Source organism: Cornus florida, unplaced genomic scaffold, assembly GCF_030987335.1.
Source record: "Cornus florida cultivar Cherokee Brave unplaced genomic scaffold, ASM3098733v1 CherokeeBrave_3.0.0_Hap2_Chr02, whole genome shotgun sequence".
Taxonomy (NCBI): domain Eukaryota; kingdom Viridiplantae; phylum Streptophyta; class Magnoliopsida; order Cornales; family Cornaceae; genus Cornus; species Cornus florida.
The window spans coordinates 16,126,373-16,146,346 of NW_026775572.1; the positions used below are offsets into that span (position 1 = coordinate 16,126,373).

A 19,974-nucleotide genomic window follows, 5' to 3' on the forward strand; every position below is an offset into this window, starting at 1 on the left:
AAAAATTATGTTAAATAAATTGACTCTTTTAATCAGACCAAAAAAAAAAAAAAAAGAAGGTAACTATTAAAAATTTATCTCTTTTGATAGGAAAAAAAACTCAACAAAAAATAATAATAATAATTATTATTATTAAATAAATTATCTCTTCTATCTAGGGGTGCACACGGTTCGGTTTGGACCGATTTAAGAGTTTTTTGGAACCAAACTAATTTTAATGGATTCATAAAATTTGGAACCAAATCGAACCATTTGACCAAATAAACCAAACCAAACCAAACCGTTCGGTTTGGTTCGGTTCGGTTCCACTATCCTTTTTTTTTTTTTCTTTTATTGTTACAAAAGTATTCATATTATCTACATGCACAATAATAAACCAAGTTACCAAGACATTCACAACTATTAATATTTTCAGAACTTTTAATTCATTCTTCTCTATCACTTCTATAACTGAAGTAAATAAATTCAGAATTGGTAATAACCTAATACATTTAGAATTACTAATTCAACAACAAACAGCCAAAGATAAAAAATTATCTACTAACTTGATAAGACAGCCATTAAAAGATAAAAAATTATCTACTAAATTGATAAGATTTAAGATAATTAAGGGTGGACCATACGAATGATAGTTGCTACAAACTTCTAACTGAATTGTAGGATTATATTATATTATATATACTCTATAATTTAACATATATATATATAACATTAACTTTGTATATATATATATACTCTAAAGAGGTATTGTAGGATACCTCTTTTGACAGGACTAAAAAAAGAAATTAACTTTGTTGAATAAATTATTTGTTTGAGTTGTACAAAAATAGTCAAATAAAAATTATCTCTTTAGATTGCCAAAAATAAAAGTATCAATCGAATAAATTATCTACTTTGAGAGGACCTCTGAAAAGAAAAAGAAAATAAAGTATAACATTCAAAATATATATATATATAAAAGTTAAACATGTATAAAGATTAATTATGGTATTATAAAATAAGAGATAGTGCATTAATGAATTCAATGACCTTCTTGTCATTTCCTTTAAAAGAAAAAGATAAGTGGAGTGCAATTCGTACAAAAGTGGAGTGCGACCTCCCTAAATAAAAACACATTTAATAAATCATTTAAAATAATGAGTATTACAATTTTGATAGATAGTATTTTCGTTTATCACAATTACAATTATTCTGGATGAATTTTTATATGAAGTAAGATGTTTTTTTAGAAATTGAAGAGGTAAGCTATGTATATTTAAATAACACAATTATACAAAAAAAAAAAAAAAAAGAAAAAAGAAAAAGAAAAGAAATTCAAATGTATTTGTATTCTAATTTATCTCTCATTGCGTAAATACTATTAGATTTTTTTAGTAGGTCAAATTAGTTAGTAATTTAGTATACAACAAACCTAGAAAAATCTCGTTTGTAATAATTATAAATTAATCAATGAAATTTGTTTTTATACTCTATAAAGATAAATCAAATAAAAAAGAGAATTATGGGCTTTATGATTTTCATATATCAAATACAATAAAAGTTAAGTAGAAAAATATATTTTGATTAAGTTTTTTTCCTACCTTCATAGAGATTGTAATTTTTCATTAAAGGAAAAATAGATCAAAGGCCTTATGGCTTAATGGTATCTCCTTAACTCTCATGGTAATGGTTCAATTTCTTGACAATGATAAAAAATAAAAATAAAAATAAAAATAAATATTTAGGAAACTTTTGATGCATTTTAGACTTCAAAGGTTCCCCATAGCCCACGTAGTTCAATTGTGTGTAGGGATGGCAATTTGACTTGCCCCCACCGTTACCCGCCCCGCTCTGCCTCGTTGGCGAACCATTTTTTTTATATGGGTAGGGATGGTTTCATGTAATAAAAACCCGCGCAAGGGGAGAAAAAAAAAAAAATCTATTTCAACAATAAATAAATTATGGTCTTAAACGGGGTGGGGCGGGTACTCGCAAGGGTAAAAATGTTAAACGGTTATAGGGATGGGGTGAAAAATTCCCCTGTTTTTGCGGTTTTGGGCAAAGACGGGACCGAGGTTTTTAAACGGTTGCAAGGGCGGGGGAGGGTACACCCTCCCAAATCTGCTCCCGTTGCCATCCCTAATTGTGTGTTAATTTATCCCCTAAAGAAAAACACATTTTTTTTGTGCTGCAAGTGTCACATTAATGTTTGATCACCACAAGATCATTGATGGTACAAGTAGTACAGGATTTGAAACTTGAAGGTTGAAATAAAGGTGGCTTTCTGATCTTAGTAGCTTGCTCGAAACCATATGCAATCTCAATTAGTTTAGGCTCCGAACCCTTCAATCCTCCAAAACAGATGCCCACTGGCACCCCATCGTTGTCAAATGCAGCAGGAACACTAATTCCTGGAAATCCTCCGATTGCAAGAACCGGGGCAAAATCTGCACCGGGAGTCACCAACGCGTCCAGCTTGTAATTTCTCATCACTTTCTCGAATCCACCCTCTGTTAGTCCCTTCAAGTTTAGCAATGCTGCCTTTTCAGCATTCCCAATCCCATTTGTCGCTTCAGCCGCCAAAAAGATTTCTTGTCCAAATTCTTTGATCATTTCCTACACAACCATCCAAGTAAAAATTGATCACAATCAAACTTGAATTATCAAGTGACTCAAGTCAAGTCTGAACAACGGATAATCAAGCAATGTACTTACCAAATCAGAGAATTTCTGGTTGAATGCTATCACGTCTGCCAAGGATTGCACTGGTGAAGCCATCAAGTCTTTTAGGTAAGCATTCAAGGCTATTTTGAATTCAGCTATCAATGCTGTGGCTTCCCCACTAGAAGTGAAATTCAAGATCACATCAATGTTGGCTATTTCCAAATGGTCTACCAAAATAGCACCTCTTCCCCTGATTTTGCAGAAAACTTGTTTCGTGTTATAGCTATACACATTAGATTGAAGTAACATAGGAAACTAGAAAACAGTAACACAAGGAGAGGGTTAGCTTGTTAGGAGTGTGTACTCACGGAGCATGTTGTGTTACCTTAGTGTGTGTAAATGGTGCTCGAAAACTTGAGGCAGGACTGATCCATTGTCAAAAATGAAGAATGGATTCCTTACTATTCCCAATCTCTTCCCTTTGAGTCCATCAACCTTGAGAAATTGTGTATAGCCGCCAGGCGGGATGTATTTTGATGCTTCTTTTGTTGCAGCATCGTTATAGTCATGGCCTACAATGGCATCAAGGACATAAACAGCATCTGATACTGTCCTACATATGGGCCTGTTCCATCCATAGATCCATTAACTACATCATATGCCATATCATTAACTCTTGTCAACTAAATCAGTTCATATAAATTTTGATACACGAAAGTAATTCGTACCCTATGGTGTCCTGTCTTGGAGATATTGGGATGACTCCAGCCCGGCTTGTAAGACCAACTGTGCATTTGATGCCAACTACTGCATTGGAACTAGCCGGACATAAGATCGACCCATCAGTCTCAGTTCCCAGCGACACTGCCACCATATTTGCTGCTACTGATATTGCTGAACCGCTACTCGAGCCACATGGATCTGCTGACAGAACATAAGGATTCTGCGCAGAGGAGGTTTGAGTGTTTCTTAGTTTGAGATTATCAATGGAATTGGTAACCAACTTTGAAGATATTGGAACCAATTTAGTGTTCAAATCTCATTAGAAGATTAATCAGAAAATTAAACACTGGCTTGTTTTACTTTTTGTCTTCCTTTTGATGCTTCTATAAGAATTCCATCATCGCCATTTATTTAGAACACCTAATCTTTAGCATTTTGAAGTCCCTGACTTTACACTTCTCTGTATATCGTTCAGTTTGCTTCAATTGAATATTGTAGATTTGGATGTTGTGTCTATCCTTCAAGCATGGCCTAATAACAATTGGAAATACTAGTATAAACCATTCATCCAATCCCCCAATGTTCTACCAACATTTTCTGTTAAATTGGTTGAATGCTTAAAGCAAATGACAAACTCAAGTTGCATAGAAATTGGATATATTATTAATGAATGAATAACCCTTACATGTATTTATAATAAAGAAATCCTAACACGAAGAAATTTAAGAAAAATTAGAAATAAGCTAAAATTCAAATTTTTTTTAAAAAAAAAATTACATAAAAAAACTAATAATAATTATTATTATAAAATAAAGAAATCTAATCACTAAAAACTACTAAATACCAAAAATAAAAAAAAATTCAAATCCATTTAAACCTTTAAGAAAGACCCTAAAATATCCAACTAAACTTAAATCGCGATGATTTCTACTGTTTGCCCGTCTATATAATCAGAAAGGGGTCTTTTTTATATCAAAACAGGCTCATCAAAATTCATAAAAAGGGCATCACTCCAAGTCTCCACCAGCTTGGCTTTCCAACTGTCTAAACAGTCTCCACAATCATTAGTCACATGTTCTGCATCGGAAAGTATTTGATTATTGAGCTGGCCACTCCTAATATTGAAACTATTCAAGTTCTTGAGCATTTAATAGTTCAAGATTTTATACGAAGGTATGATTCAAATCACAGAGCGGAAACAAATGCGAGAGTAGAAGTTTAAAAACAACAAAATCTAAATCGCACATAATGAAATTGAAAGCATGCCCAAAACATGAAAGCCGCACCCAATTAGAATAATTATGTGGACTTAGATGAATTAGAATAATTATGCGACTTATTAGTGCACCCCATTAGTACAACTTAATGGGTAGACTCACCTTTCCTTGTCCGCCTCTAGCGCTCCAACCATTAGGTGCACCAAATGACCTAAAATTAGCCCATTCGCTCAAGCTTGCCTTCCCAAATATGATAGCCCCTGTTTTCCTCAGCTTCATGACTACACCGGCGTCCCGAGGGACAACCGATTTTAGCAAAGCGAAAGATCCGGCAGTGGTGTTAAGGTTATCCTTGGTTGCAATATTATCCTTGAGAAGAATAGGAATGCCATGTAACCCAAAGAGTGACCTTGGCGCCTTAGCCTTCCGCTCTTGGTCAGCCACATCCGCTTGGTGTAGCGCGTCAGGGTTCACCTCTATGACTCCTCTAAGATCCCGGTTGAGTCGGCGAACCTCCCCGAGGTAGAACTCAACGAGTTGCCTCGAGGTGAGTTGGTTGAGCTTGAAAGCGAGTTGGATGTCACGCACGGTGGCTTCTTTGATCGAGAGTGCAGTGCAAGTGATGGTTTGGGACCCAGATAGTAAAAAGGCTAAAAGAATCAAAAGCAGTATTGAGGAGTGCATGGCCATGGTTGATGGTTCTACTCGATTATTGGAGCCAAAACTGAGTGGGCTCAGTAGAGTATGAGTGAGCTCACCAAGTTCTTCAACTTTGACACTAGATTTTTTTTTTTTTTTTTTTTTTTTTTTTTTGCCGGCTACAAAGCCTACAAAGAAGACTAAGGAGAAAGAGAGGAGGCTTCAGCCTTAAGAACTGCAACCAGCCAACCAGACCAAATAGACCAGTGAAGATCGCCTTGCTGTGAACGCAATGCCCCTTTCGCAATATTGTGAGCTTCGGAGTTGCAACTTCTGGGACACCAATAAAGAGACAAGCCTCATTGGGTGGCCAAGAGGGCTTCAATGTCTTCAACAAGGTGGGACCACTGAGGACCACAACGATTCGCTATATAAGGTTGAGAATATAATTTGATTTTCAAAAAAAAAAAATATATATATATATATATATATATGAAGACTGAGCAACAAGATGGGTATTCTCGGCAATATTAGATTTGTACAGAAGAATTGAAACTGAAATTATATATATGACCAGTTCCATACACCTTTGCCGTCCATTTCTGGTTAGTATGTGTATGGACCATATGGCTAGAAAACTTGGTATATGTTTGTCCTCCATGGATCTGTGAGTATATACCATTCACACACACACACTCTCCTAAAAACTAATTTGTCAATGTATAATTCGATATGATTGTAGGCTAAATTAGAATCTGTTCTTAAAAAATTAGAACCGAAATAAAAATTTTTGAGACTTGGAACCGAATCAAACAGTACTATAAAAAATCAAAAGAACTATTATCTTATTTTGTAAAACACCTTGTAAATTTTAAAATGTGTTAATATTATATTAGAATTATTGAGGATGACTACTTTAGATATATTAATGTATATAAATTTGTATTAGGTATGTTTAGAAGGTGTCCATCAAGTATTTGAAAATTATTGATTAAATATCTAAAATAATTAAATTTATTTTAAAATTATAAAGTGTAAGACACATGTTCACAATAAAATGTCACACAAGTAAAGGTTTTAAAATGTCTCAGTAATTGTTTACAACCAACAGATCATTGATGGTACAACCGTACAAGTACAGGTTTTGAAATTTCAAGGTTGAAATGAAGGAGGCTTTCTGATCTTAGTAGCTTGCTCAAAACTATATGCAATCTCAATTAGTTGAGGCTCCGAACCCTTCAATCCTCCAAAACAGATGCCCACTGGCACCCCATCGTTGTCATATGCAGCAGGAACACTAATTCCTGGAAATCCTCCTATTGCAAGAACTGAAGCAACTTTTGCACAGGGAGTCACCAATGCGTCCAGCTTGTTCTCTCTCATCACTTTCTCGAATCCACCTTCTGTTAGTCCCTTCAAATTCAGCAAAGCTGCATTTTCGGCATCGCCAATCCCGTTTGTGGCTTCAGCTGCTAGAAAGTATCCTTGTCCAAATTTTTTTATCCTTTCCTACAAAACCATCCAAGTAAAAATTCATAACAAGCAAAGACTCTGTCACGTGACTAAAGACACAGAATTATCGAGTTAGGCCTATGCCTATGGTAATATACTTTACCAAATCAGAGAATTTCTGGTTGAAGGCTATTACATCTGCCAAGGATCGCACTGGCGATGCCACCAAGTCTTCTAGGTAAGCATTCAAGGCTATTTTGAATTCAGCTACCAATGCTGTGTTTTCCCCACTACGTCTGGAGTTCAAGATCACATCAATGTTGGCTATTTCTAAATGGTCTACCAAAATAGCACCTCTTTCCCTGATTTTGCAGAAAAATCTTGTTTTGCGTTAGATTGAACTATGAAGAAACATAGAAAATAGAAAACGGTAATACAAGGAGAGGGGCACTGGTGGACGGTGTTGTGTTACCTCAGCGTGTGTAAATGGTGCTCGAAAACTTGAGGCAGGACTGATCCGTTGTCAAAAATGAAAAAGGGATTCCTTACTATACCCAATCTCTTCCCTTCGAGTCCATCAGTCTTGAGAAATTGCATATAGCCGCCAGACGGGATAAATTTTGATGCTTCTCTTGTTGCAGTGTCGTTGGAGTCGTAGCCTACAATGGCATCAAGGACATAAACAGCATCTGATACCGTCCTACATATGGGCCTGTTCCATCCATATATCATTAGCTCTTATCTACTAAATCACTTTGTAGGATCTAAAATAGTTTTCAACTTTGATAACAATAAATATATGTCCGAGACTCATGAGGTTCTATTAAAAAATTTTGAATTTGCCAAATGTAATTCGTACCCTATGGTGTCCTGTCTTGGAGAGATTGGGATGACCCCAGCCCGGCTTGTTAGACCAACGGTGGGTTTGATGCCCACTACTGCATTGGCACTAGCCGGACATATGATCGACCCATCAGTCTCGGTTCCCAGGGACACGGCCGCCATATTTGCTGCTACTGATATTGCTGATCCGCTGCTCGAGCCATATGGATCTGCTGACAGAACATAAGGATTCTGCACATAGGAAGGTTGAACATATTGGTAACAAATTTTGAATATATTGGAACAAAATAGTGTCCAAATTAATCTAATTAGAAGGATAATCAGAAAATTACAACACCAGTCTGTTTTACTTTTTATCTTCTTTTTAATGCTTCTATAAGAACTCCTACCCTCACAATCATTTATTTAGAACACCTAATCTAGCATTTTGAAGTCCCCGACTTTACACTTCTCTGTACTTCGTTCAAGGCTTCAAGCAATTGGAAACACTAGTGTTCAACTACACTCCTAGTACTAGTATTTTATTTCATAGTGAAATTAGCCAAGTTGTTGAGCATGGAACAGTTCAAGGATTAATAGCAAGTTGTGATTGTTCACTAATAACAATCTAATTTGATTGTGCGGAGTCACATGTAGCGAGCATTTGTCTGTTTTTATTAAAGTAGGACTGTAAATGAAATTATAATCCGTACTACATTTTTACGTGTAGACTCACCTTTCCTTGTCCGCCTCTGGCACTCCAACCATTATAAGCACCAAATGACCTAAAATTAGCCCATTCGCTCAAGCTTGCCTTCCCCAGTATGATAGCCCCTGCTTTCCTTAGCTTCGTGACCACGCCGGCGTCCCGAGGGACCACCGATTTTAGCAAAGCCAACGATCCGGCAGTGGTGTTAAGCTTATCCTGGGTTGCAATATTATCCTTGAGAAGGATAGGAATGCCATGCAACCCAAACAGTGACCTAGGTGCGTTAGCCTTCCGCTCTTGGTCAGCCGCATCCGCTTCGGGTAGCGCGTCAGGGTTCACCTCTATGACTCCTTTGAGAACCGGGTTGAGTCGGTGAATCTCACCGAGGTAGAACTCAACGAGTTGCCTGGAGGTGAGTTGGTTGAGCTTGAAAGCGAGTTGGATGTCACGCACCGTGGCTTCTTTGATGGAGAGTGCATTGGAAGTGATGGTTTGAGAGCCAGATGGTGATAATAAGGCTAGAAGAAGCGGAAGCAACATTGAGGATTGGTCATGATTGTACTCGATTATTGAAAGCAAAACTGAGTGGGCTCAGTAGAGTATGAGTGAGCTCACCGTGTTCTTCAACTTTGACTCTAGAAGTAAAACAACACAGAGATCATAAACAAGAGAAGGGAGGAGGAAGTACCTGGATCCAAGGAGAAGTGTTGGTGATGGATCGTTGATTCGACAAATTCCGTCTTTATTTCCGTGGTTTGCTGCTCACTACTTTGAGACTCTCCCTCTTTTGAATCCATATAATTTTCCACTTTAGACATGGTTGATAGAGAGAACTTGCATCGACTCCAACAAATTCCTCTAGAAAGGCTATTGGATTCTGATGATTTGCTGGTTACTTGGCGTTGTAGCGTTGACTTGTTTGTTGACCCCTTCTTCTTCTTTTTTTTTTTTATTTTTTTTTTGGTGTTTGTAAAACATACCAGAAATAATAATACTCCCTCAGTCCCTGGGAATGGGACAGTGGGAATCGTAAATAAACAAATAAGTATCAAAATGAGATTGCAGGCCCCGTTTATGAATATCAAGGCTCCATAAGAATACGATTTATTTATTTTTTCAAATTTTATTTTTCACACTTCTAGTTTTGATTGTAATTTTGTATTGATCCTCGAGCAAAAATTACTCGAATGGTTTTGATTGCATGTCAAATGAGATCGTAGACACCATTTATCAAGATGAAGGCACCATAATCCTCGAAATTGGCCAAAGCAGGAAGCATGGATGGGATGAATTTTTGCAAGGAATACGAGTCATTTTTATTGAATTTTGATGTGAAGGTTTGGCATTCTCATATAATTTTATATCTAATGCTTATATTTGGTTATCCTCATTGCAATTATTATTATTATTTTTTCTTTAACCATAAACTCACACAGTCACACCCCCACTTTGCTCATACCACAACTTGAATCCTCAAATAGAATGTCACAAAATCGCCCTTAGTATCTACATTGTATACACACACAAACACACAATTCATATGTCCAGCCATTATTTTTCCCACATTCAAATCCCTATATAGAACTACCAAGGGCAGGGCTGTAACTTAGTGATGTTTATTATTATTATTATTTTAAAATAAATTAATTGTACTTCTTCACATTCCAAATCACAAAGTAGAAAGTTGATTCAAGTCCCTCCCCATAAATGCAATGTGTTGGGGTACTCTCGCTAATATTAAAAATAATATAAAAACAATCCCTACGTAGAATTTGGTAAATAGCGATTACAATTTTTATCACATGGTCTAACAGATACAAGATATACTTGCCTCAAATTAGTCTTTTTCATCTTTCAGATCTGTACTTGTCCAATCCAATGGACAACAAGAATTAAATATGCTAGCCAATGTACAAAAGATTATTACAAGATCAAAATGGGAAAACAATGAATCAAGCTCAATACAAGCACAAAAGATTATGTACAAACCTCAATGTTAAGTATGTAATCTTCAGGGTAAACTAAATTTTTGCATCTGGAAACCTCGATTCAAGGTTGGCAATGATTTAGCATCTCCAACTTTCAGACACAGTTCCTTTTCTTGCAGCTCCTTGAGAACGGGCGTAAATATTTACTGGCCAGCCGAACTCTAGGATCCAAAATTTGAGAAAAAGGCGGGAGCTAAACTTGAATCCACTAGTCTAATGCCAGTCGCATTGATAGCTTTATCGCCAGGGACTCGTCTTTTTTTTTGCACATTTTTTACCCAGAAAAACAGTCCCATTATTCAAAATAATCTGAATTGTGCAAAGTAATAAAATGTGCATCCGCCATATCCTTTATTGATTCACCACTGTACCATCTTATGGACTCTGCATTGGGTAGCCAAGATATTGTCTTTGCTCAAGTTCAAATTAAGACTTAAACTACAAAAAGGCAAGTCGAATGCTCCTCATTTAAAAGAAGAAACATTTCTAAGCAGTTGGCCACAAAGCTCAATGTAGTTGAAGTCCGCCTTAAATTAATTCATATAAACTTCAGAAATAAAGTAGATAAAAATTTAGCCTTAACTGGTTTTCTATTTCAGAAAGACATCCAGTACATTTATGTTGGAGGAGGGCCAGATACTGTTCTTCACTAAAATCAACATATTGGGTTTGGACCATCACTGCATCCAGTATTCTTTTATGTATATAGCAGGTATTTTTAATAACTTAATGGGTCAAAAATATCTAATCACCCCAGGCAAAGCAGCAGCCCAACATCAACTTTTTAGGTCAAAAGAGTGATATGAATGAGGTGTCATATACAGTTCCACTACTACCCAAAATTTATTCTAGATAATAACACCTTAGATTCTTCTCCGTTTGTTTCGACGTAAAATACTTTGCTCGGAAAAACGGAGAAGAATCTAAGGTGTTATTATTTGGAATAAAAAATAACTTCCTTTTTCAGGTAAAATATTTTTTTTTTTTTATTTTTCGGTGTTTGAAAGGTCTAGATCGAGTCCATCAGGCAGGGCATGTAAAATAACTTGCCGAAAATTGATGGGTACATTATTTTCGTTAGATTTTAATATTTTTTTTTCTTCATGAATATTTTACGACAACCAAACACCAGAAAATAAAAAATATATATATTTTCTGAAAAATATTTTACATCCAAACAAACAGAGCTTTAATGTCTAGGCATGTTTCTATGTACCTGGTGATAGAATGGCAACAGTTTTATTAGACAATTGGTCCCAGTAAAGTTCAATTTTATATGTACCTGGTGCAGTAGTAGGTTCCTGTTCTCTAGTTGCATGAAGTATGATGGTTCCTGAAAGCACAGTGATGAAACCACATATCTCAGAGGCTATGCTGCTCGCAGTCTGACCTGACCAATCCTGGAAAGAGTATAGCATAAGTATGAATTTCACATACATTTCCTTCTAATTGTAAGAAACCATGGTGTGAACAGCTCCAAGTATAGAGAATAGCCTGCCCACCTTGAACATTATTGCGCTAGCAATTATAGTCAAAGTCGTAAACATGGCGTAATATATTGGAGAAACAACAGCCGCGTTGAATGTATCCAATGCCTAGGATGAAGGCGCAACAGACAGAGACATTAGTGAATGTGGGGTAGGAAAGGGAAACAATTTAGACTAGCAACGTCTTGTAAGGAGTCAAAAACATTGAGCGATTTGCAGTGAGCATATGGGATTTGATTCTTTACAAGTGATTCTTTTCACGTGATTTCCATATGTCCCACATTTTGATGCAAGTCTTGTTACCAGGATTTGAAATAGCAAGGTAACTTTAAATGTCTTCCATTAAGGATGCCACTTAGATATACTTTCCTACATATCCTCACACTGGAATATATCTTTGTTGTGACAAATTACAACAGTACATGAAAACAATCAAGAAATATGCAATTGAACAAAAAAAAAAAAAAGAAGAAGAAGAAAAAAAAACACTGAGCACAGATTTAACGTGGTTCAGCTTATAGCCTACATCCATGGGTGAAGGAGGCAAAATATTTCACTATGCAAAGTAGAAAAGAGATCTACAAGTCTCTTAAACCCCAACCCCCAATACACTCTTTCTGTATCTCTCTCTATTTCGGGATTTTCACTATTCAACTTGAACAATACAAACCCTAGCACCCTTATTTATATATTGGGTTACAATAGAGACTATTGGTCAAGACTCAAAAGCCCAAGACAAAATGGATCAAAAATGTTATAGGGTTAGGCCACAACTCAACAATCTTACTAGTGAGCTATCTGCCCTCATCTATTCCATTTGAACTCTAATAGCTGATGACCCTATATAAATCCTTAAACATACACATGGAACCAAATCATAATACTATATTAAGAGCTCCATATGTATGGTAGGGATTTTTGGTGTGCATTTTAATCAATAAGCAAATATCAGATTAAGATATGAAATGCATGACTCAGGAGTGCCTCATACCTAAGGCATGCATCTTAAATGACTTGGTCCATGAGGCTACACCATATTCATTTCCTTGCCTCTTGTATCAAGATTCAACGGTGCACCTTAACTCATAAGCCTTAGAAATCTTTAAAAATAAAAGCTAACCGCCACTACATTTTTATTAGTCAACCCTGCTATGACTGGATTGTCTCGTGTATCGGTTGCATGACCAAGAGAAGCCCTGGAAACTTCACACCCCAATACAATTGTCAAACATCAAAAGTTACCACAACAGCATAAAATGAATGGACCATAACGTAATAGACAACCTAACATATTGCATCATATATGCAGATGGTGTCACAATAAAAAAAGGACATGGTACCCAAGGGACTATTATTGTTACCAAATCCTAGAACAAATCCAAACACAGGATTCAGAACCAAAGATGAGGATTTGGGATATCATTCATGGTGCATTTCTGACAATGTAGGCCTTTGCACATGATTTTTCTTCTGAGATATCTCACCAACAACGACCACCCCCCCCCCCCCCCCCCCCCCCCCCCCCGGGGAACAAATCCAAACACAGGATTCAGAACCAAAGATGAGGATTTGGGATATCATTCATGGTGCATTTCTGACAATGTAGGCCCTTGCACATGATTTTTCTTCTGAGATATCTCACCAACGACGACCACCCAACCCCCCCCCCCCCCCCCCCAAGCTTCCGTTAGGGATTGGGTAATTGCAGAACAGGGCTCTGCCCAAGGAGAAATCAACAACAAAACTGAACACTGTCGTAGGCCCTATAAGGTATGACTTCAAATAGGCATCTGTCAATTGGATTTGACCCTAAAGACATGAGAACCAAACAGCTGCACTGTAGTTACCCTCTCTGAGAGTATGCTAGAGCCTAATGATTTTATTTTTCAGATATCTTTTACTGTGTGCTCAGTGTATTGCATTACCAATTGCCTCTTTTAATTAGCGATTTTGCGGGATGGAACAAGCCTCCAGCAAAAGATGTGCAATATCGCAGTACACCAACCAGCAAATACAACATTGAATCTCAAGTATGTCAATTAATTAAAAACAAGATGTATACCATCCCTATTGTGGATATTAATGTAAGAAATCAATCTGTATTTAAAAACACTAAACAAGAGTGAGGGATTTCCTACTCCAAAGTCAAGAAAAATGTTTCATTTTTTTTAAAGCCTTTAATAAATCCACCATCGAGAAGTACACCCATAAACATCGGTATAACTATATGCATGTCATCACTGATTAGAGAAATAAATACATAAATCACATGCTCACCTTGTTAAGGTAATTCAACTGTGTAATCACACAGATTATTGCAACTGTAAGAAAAAACCAAGACTGAGGATATCCAATTTGACTTATCCCTTCTAGTGTGAGCTTTATTGCAATTCCAATGGCCTTAATGCTAACAACCTGCATAAAAGCATAGGAAAGATCCACTGTATTAAGCTACTAGCAGAATCTTAAACATTTTAATGATATTAGAAGCTACAAGACTGCAAAAATGAAGTGCACTACTAGTCTGTTTGGAGTTGCAGTTTGATAGGCTAGAAGCACTTCTAACTTGGAAAATCCTTTTTTACTGTGTTTATCGGCAGATAAAAGAAAATGGGGGTAGATATTTTGGCATCATAGAAATGTTAATGAAAGAAGTCTATTAACAAAAGGAGAATATTTATAAAAAGTGCTTTAGATACTGCATCCTCAAGTATATCATGTGATCTTCCTACTGGCACCACTTTATTGACAGCTCTACAGGAAAAAGCGCTTCCTTAGAGGTTACAGCAACTCCAAACAGCCGTAATGTTTTTCTAAATTTTAAGGAAACAAAATTACCGTAAGCGAACCCATCAAAGAACAAATTCCTAAGTAGACCAGTATGTTTGTCTGCCCATAGCGGGGTTCAAAGTGCAAAATCAAAGCTAACACTATTGATAATGTAGCTGCTACATAAATTAGAAATGCTGTTGATGACGCAGGTGAGTAAAATGATTAGTGGTTATTCAAAACAATAAATATTTTGATAACAAAGAAAACTGAAACTAAAAGTAGTGTGGAACACAAAAAACCTGGTTGAGTTGCCAAAGTCCAGATTTCTTGTACAGAAGTTGGAGTATGCTCTTGAGGTGCATGGATTACAATTACCACTGATCCTACAACGCAGGACACACATCCAAGAACACCCATTTGGCGCAATTGTTCCTTCAACATAAAGTGTGCCAAAACAGCACTACTCCGATTCATCAAGCAGGTTAGTATTAATCATTCGAAGTACTTCTTAAAAATCCATGGACAAAAGAGTTCAGAAACATTTTATTTTTACCTAACTATAATACTCAATGCACCAAGAGGGGTCACAAGAACTGCTGGAGCATAGACATAAGCCACAAAATTTGCAACCTCTCCAACAATCACTACATCCAAAAATTTCAAAATTAGAGAATAATAACCCCGTGTGCGTGTGCGCGCGCGCACGCAACTTGCGCTAGTTATCCGATACTTACTTGTAACCATGCCTGCCCACCAAAGTGGTTCTAGTAAATAAGTATAACCTCCAACACCTATAATATTGATAGGACAATTTGTATTACATCAGAACAAAGCATGCATAACTTCAAGACAGTGAATAAGCTGACAATTTAATGCTACAAGTCAGGAAATTTAGGGAATTTTTGCATACGGTGCTTAACAATTACAAAATCCAAGCCCTTATGGGAGTGTGAAGCTCTTTTAACTTTTTGCGCCTTTTGATAAAATTTCAATCAAACATAGATAACCCGAGAATAAAAATCTCTTAAGCCTCCTCCAAGCGACCAAAAACAAAGCTACAAAGATTATCACTATTGGTACTTCAAGATCAATTCGACTTCTTGGTTGCTTGTCTTGGCAATCTAGTCATGATGTTGGCACTTTTAACAGAAATTTACCAAGATATTTGTGTGATCTATCTCCTTTGTCACTTTATATCATATCATATTATATATCACCCCCCTACAAAAGTACATCCGATAATGCATTTGAACTGATCTACACTGCGAGTTTCTTAAATGTTATTACTTGTTGAGAAGAGGTAAAATATCTAACCAATCAAGAAAGAATAAAAAAATTTGCCATTTTTCTTGTAAAGTTAATTTTGCATGAATTGATACTTATGAAAAAAAATGTCAAATGGTGTCCAAATCTTGAGAAATCTTAAAATATAAATCATTTTATTATACAATACATCCAAATAACAGATGGATTTAGATATTGGGTTTATCGATCATTCATCAAAATTTCAAGAAATCACTCAAAAATAGTTAGCGCACATCTTTTTATTGGAATGTCAAAAAATTATGTTTGAAACTATTACTTGTTCAACAATAAAAATCAGAGCTCTGATCTGCATCAAGCCCTTAACTTTCTAGTGACCTCACTATAAGCTGGGTAAGCAAGCAAGTATAACACGAGGAAGTCCCATTAACCTCACTAAAAGATGGATATGTTGACAGAGATATTCCATTAAATAGAATGAAAATATTGTGAGAGTTGATATGCTTTAAGGTAACTCTAGCATAGTTTAGGAAGAAGACATTTATAGCTTAAAATATGAAGAAGGTACACGGGATGAGTGGCCAGGACATTGCTATTCCTGAGAAACGCATTGAATACCAATGAAATAAACAAGAAGTAAACAATGCAGGTTGAAGACTCAACCAAAAACAGGAACAGCCAAAAGTGGATCCGAGGACGAGTCCAATTACTTGCAAGTTAACTGAATTTCTTCTTATATAGAGACAAAGTAACTCTTAGAGAGGTATGTTGAGATTTTGGTAAAGTAAAAAAAATCCCCTCCTCTAAATATTCCCTCAAGTATGAGGATAAACAACTTCATTTTTTGGGTGATATATAGAATATGACTTCAAAGCATTATAATATATACAATGGAGAACAAGATGGGGAAAAAAAAATGCTGGCCTTTGTGGTAGTCTCCTTAACTCTACGTGGCCCACCCGGTGTAGGCTAGAGTGGTAGTCTCCTTAACTCTACGTGGCCCACCTGGTGTAGGCTAAATGCTAGGCCCAATTTTTTTCAAAAGTATTATCACGCAATTAGTCTATGAAGAGAAAATTGGAGTGGTGGCCATGGTTTCAATGAAGTAAAGGTTTGGAAAGTGTTATTAAAGGCTCAAGGTGCACCAAGGCGCCAGAGGTCCTTTGTACCCTAGGTGCGAGACGCATGGCGGAGTGCGCGCCTGAGTGAAGTGAGGCGCCTGAGTAAAGTGAGGCGCACAATTGAAAATTTAAACTACCATAAAACATTCATATCTCATAAGCCATATCAATATTCTAAAAATTAATATCAAATATAAAAAAGTAAATCCATCAACTATGCTAGCATCCAACAACCATAAAACAGATCCCAAATTTGTTTTCTTGAAAGGCAAAATATAATTTCTTTTTTCGAATGGCAAAACAGAACACAAAAAGAAATAAATCTGTTTACAAAAAATAAAATAAAAAATTGATAACAAGAAAAGAAAAGAAAAATAGAGCCAAAAAAAAGACGCAAAGACAGAAGAAGTAGATGAAGAGAGAGAAGTAGACGAGAAGAGAGAGAAAACGTTCAAGAAAAGGAGGAAAAATAGAGCCCAAAAAAAAATACAGGGAGAGAAGAGAACTAGACGAATAGAGAGATGTAAACAAAGATGAGAAGAGAGGAGAGAGAAGTAGAGGAGAAGAGAGAGGAGAAGAAAGAACTGACGTGGCTATGTCGTTCGTCTCTGCAACTAGGGCTTCGTCGTTCGCCTCACAGTCTCACTCTTTTTCTGTTCGGTACTTCGATTGACACTTTGACTCTTGGACTTTCTTATTTGTTTATTCTTTTGAACAAAAGTTCCATCTCTCGTACACTTGGGCTTTCTTATTTGTTTATTAAGTTGCCAAAAGTACCCTTCTTGGCTTAAGAAATAAAAAAATCATTTTTTTAGTTAAAAAAAAATCGGTGAGGCGTGCCTGACAAACACGACGAAGCACAACCGAAGCGCGTGCCTAGTAAACATCAGTGAGCCTGAGATGACAATAGGTGCTACACCTGCGCCTTAAGCCTAGGCAGGCCTTTAACAACACTGGGTTTGGATCATGATTCTTTCTTAAGATAGAGGTTCAGCGACCACACGACAAATTATGTAATGTTGAAGGATTTATATATTTAAGTTATACCCTCTCTAACAACTTAAGCTTTTGGAGTAAATGGTTGTTAACATGTTATCAGAGCCAAATGTCTCGAGTTCAAACCTCACCGTCACCCTAATTAAAAATTGAAAAACACGTGTTAGGCCAAAAGAATGCCACACGTGAGGTGGAGTGTTGAAGGGTTTATATATTTAAGTTACACCCTCTCTGACAGCTTAAGTTTTTGGAGTAGATGGTTGTTAACATATAAAGCTCAATATATTCAATTTTCAATAAGAAAGATTAGTCACCAAATTGTCTCTGGGTGGAGTCCCCATCTAAAGGTGCAAATTCTCCATTTCTTCTTTGTCTATTCCTGCAATAAGACCTCAGGTTTTATCTGCAAGTTTTAGGAATCAAGATACTAGTTCATTTAGCTAATTAAACTCACAAGTGGACTAATGTTGGTCTTAAATTGTAGAATATGATACAAGAACCAAATCAAATACACTTATAGTAAGCATTCTTTAGTATATATCCTTTCCTTCCAAAACATACTTAGGTAGGATTAGTTATCCCTCTTAAATCCAACGATTGACCCTTCAGTCTACAAAATTGTGACAAAGATGTTAAAGCAAACATGCAACAAGTCACAGTAAACTGCTGAAGTGGGATTCATAACATCTACAATTCTACATTATAAAGAATCATGACTTTAGCAATACTTCTAAATGAAGCCTGCACGATTTTTTAATTAGGATATGTCCGGATTTTATACAAGGGAATAACTATATAATAGAGGTCAGTTGATGTCAATATGATCCTAGTTTCAGGGTATTGCAGATCGTAAAGCCATTTTGGACGCTCTTCAAAATTCTACACCACACAAGTAAAAAAAAAAAAAAAATGGAAAGGGACAACTCTATTAGTTTCAAGCTTAGTGGACCTCACCAGTTCATAGATATTAAACAAAAAAACAAACCTATATAAAGATTGGTACATTTCCAAATTAGAAGCATCGATGACAGTGGCATAAACTCCAATATTGCTCAACAGATAATTCCAACATGTTGGCTCAATGAATATTGAAAATTGATTTCTTTACCATAACAAAAAATTAGAACCTTAACATATCCAACAGTAGTTTTGTATACCTACACATACGCACATAGTTACACAAACAAAATGGGAACGCTACAATTTGGAAGTTGGAATAGATTCTGAAATTAAACCATTATGATCAGAACAAAATGTTTTTGATCTTAGAGAGTGTCAATTGCGTTAAGTATAGATCTAAGTGCTACATTATTTAATATATCAGATTAGAAACAAGTGAAATACTAAAATTAATCTAACCTGCGCGAGTACCAGCATCAGCGGCACGTTTGAGGCCTTTCTTTTTCAAGATGAAACTCGAACCAATAAACAAGCTCGAAACTACAGCAAGAATCAGCCCTCTCGAATTATCTGAAACCCCCATCGATCACTCCTCCTCTGTGTGTGTCTATATATATGTGTGTGTGCATAAACGTGTCTGTAGCGATTAAGCTCTTCTTTCTGACTCCAAACTGAAATTCTCTCTCTAAAAACACCAATTGCGATTAAGGCAAACACGATTTCCCGCCAAATGGACTCGAGCTGCAAGAATTGTCTGTTCCCTTCAAGAGCGCGAAGAGCGAAGAGATTCAGATGAGAGTGTCTTGAATCGAATTCTACAATCTAGAGAGAGAGTTTTCGAGGGAGATCCAAAACGCCCTCCGGGATGTTTTAGAGAGAGAGAGAGAGTCGTCTTGTTGTCGGAAGCTTCGCAGTCCTCCTTCCAGTCCGAACTACGCGGTACTAGTACTTAATTGCCTGCGTCGTGGAGTACCTTAATGCTTAGATGCTACGCTAATACGTACGTAGTAACAGCCGCTGATTGTTAATCAACGCGGTTGAGTTTTGACTTTGAGTCCTCCGTTGATGTCAGTGGACCCACTCTTCATAACCGGTGATGTTGGCGCTCCAAAAACGGCGCCGATTCATTCTTTTATTAAATTGAAATGACAAAATAAGCCCTCGACCCAATCAAACTTTCCTAAACTACGCTCTCTTATCTCTTTTATCTTCTTTTTTCACTTAAAATCGTTCTTTTATTTC

The 19,974-nt window shown here is 36.4% G+C and overlaps 3 protein-coding genes across 6 annotated transcripts; all 3 read right to left on the reverse strand.

Annotated features, from left to right (window-relative positions):
- Positions 1-2,109: 2,109 nt before the first annotated feature.
- On the reverse strand, positions 2,110-5,575 carry LOC132293872 (probable amidase At4g34880). The gene is made up of 5 exons (XM_059791520.1): positions 4,746-5,575; positions 3,372-3,586; positions 3,029-3,268; positions 2,695-2,893; positions 2,110-2,595 (listed from the first exon to the last, which is right to left on the reverse strand). Exons 1-5 carry the CDS (start codon positions 5,271-5,273, stop codon positions 2,182-2,184), a joined length of 1,596 nt encoding a protein of 531 aa, XP_059647503.1. The 5' UTR covers positions 5,274-5,575; the 3' UTR covers positions 2,110-2,181.
- A 647-nt stretch (positions 5,576-6,222) lies between these two features.
- Positions 6,223-9,475, reverse strand: LOC132293873 (probable amidase At4g34880). Of its 2 annotated transcripts, none has more exons than XM_059791522.1 (6): positions 8,894-9,475; positions 8,233-8,723; positions 7,534-7,748; positions 7,147-7,386; positions 6,871-7,036; positions 6,223-6,731 (listed from the first exon to the last, which is right to left on the reverse strand). In XM_059791522.1, the coding sequence occupies exons 1-6, from the start codon at positions 9,021-9,023 to the stop codon at positions 6,375-6,377; spliced, it is 1,599 nt and encodes a 532-aa protein (XP_059647505.1). In that variant the 5' UTR covers positions 9,024-9,475; the 3' UTR covers positions 6,223-6,374. The 2 variants fall into 2 exon arrangements, with proteins under 2 accessions (XP_059647505.1, XP_059647504.1); XM_059791521.1 differs by having other exon boundaries at positions 6,838-7,036; positions 8,894-9,429.
- Positions 9,476-9,922: 447 nt separating this feature from the next.
- On the reverse strand, positions 9,923-19,692 carry LOC132293874 (probable magnesium transporter NIPA6). Of its 3 annotated transcripts, XM_059791524.1 has the most exons (9): positions 19,192-19,689; positions 15,187-15,243; positions 15,006-15,096; positions 14,752-14,912; positions 14,519-14,646; positions 13,958-14,095; positions 11,696-11,788; positions 11,476-11,593; positions 9,923-10,577 (listed from the first exon to the last, which is right to left on the reverse strand). In XM_059791524.1, the coding sequence occupies exons 1-9, from the start codon at positions 19,313-19,315 to the stop codon at positions 10,489-10,491; spliced, it is 999 nt and encodes a 332-aa protein (XP_059647507.1). In that variant the 5' UTR covers positions 19,316-19,689; the 3' UTR covers positions 9,923-10,488. The 3 variants fall into 3 exon arrangements, with proteins under 3 accessions (XP_059647507.1, XP_059647506.1, XP_059647508.1); XM_059791523.1 differs by having other exon boundaries at positions 15,006-15,243; positions 19,192-19,692; XM_059791525.1 differs by lacking the exon at positions 11,696-11,788 and having other exon boundaries at positions 19,192-19,691.
- Between the last annotated feature and the right edge of the window lie 282 nt (positions 19,693-19,974).

What these genes read in the sequence shown, in the direction of transcription:
- LOC132293873 (XM_059791521.1), bottom strand. Translation starts at nt 9,023, where the DNA reads ATGTCTAAAGTGGAAAATTATATGGATTCAAAAGAGGGAGAGTCTCAA. An exon ending in ACACTTCTCCTTGGATCCAG is followed by an intron (nt 8,724 to 8,893) that starts GTACTTCCTCCT and finishes CGCTTCTTCTAG; the next exon opens with CCTTATTATCACCATCTGGC. An exon ending in CCAGAGGCGGACAAGGAAAG is followed by an intron (nt 7,749 to 8,232) that starts GTGAGTCTACAC and finishes TCCTATGTGCAG; the next exon opens with AATCCTTATGTTCTGTCAGC.
- LOC132293872 (XM_059791520.1), bottom strand. Translation starts at nt 5,273, where the DNA reads ATGGCCATGCACTCCTCAATACTGCTTTTGATTCTTTTAGCCTTTTTA. An exon ending in CTAGAGGCGGACAAGGAAAG is followed by an intron (nt 3,587 to 4,745) that starts GTGAGTCTACCC and finishes TCCTCTGCGCAG; the next exon opens with AATCCTTATGTTCTGTCAGC. An exon ending in CACCATTTACACACACTAAG is followed by an intron (nt 2,894 to 3,028) that starts GTAACACAACAT and finishes CTGCAAAATCAG; the next exon opens with GGGAAGAGGTGCTATTTTGG.
- LOC132293874 (XM_059791523.1), bottom strand. Translation starts at nt 19,315, where the DNA reads ATGGGGGTTTCAGATAATTCGAGAGGGCTGATTCTTGCTGTAGTTTCG. An exon ending in AGTTGAATTACCTTAACAAG is followed by an intron (nt 11,789 to 13,957) that starts GTGAGCATGTGA and finishes CCTTCATCCTAG; the next exon opens with GCATTGGATACATTCAACGC. An exon ending in CTAGCGCAATAATGTTCAAG is followed by an intron (nt 11,594 to 11,695) that starts GTGGGCAGGCTA and finishes TACTCTTTCCAG; the next exon opens with GATTGGTCAGGTCAGACTGC.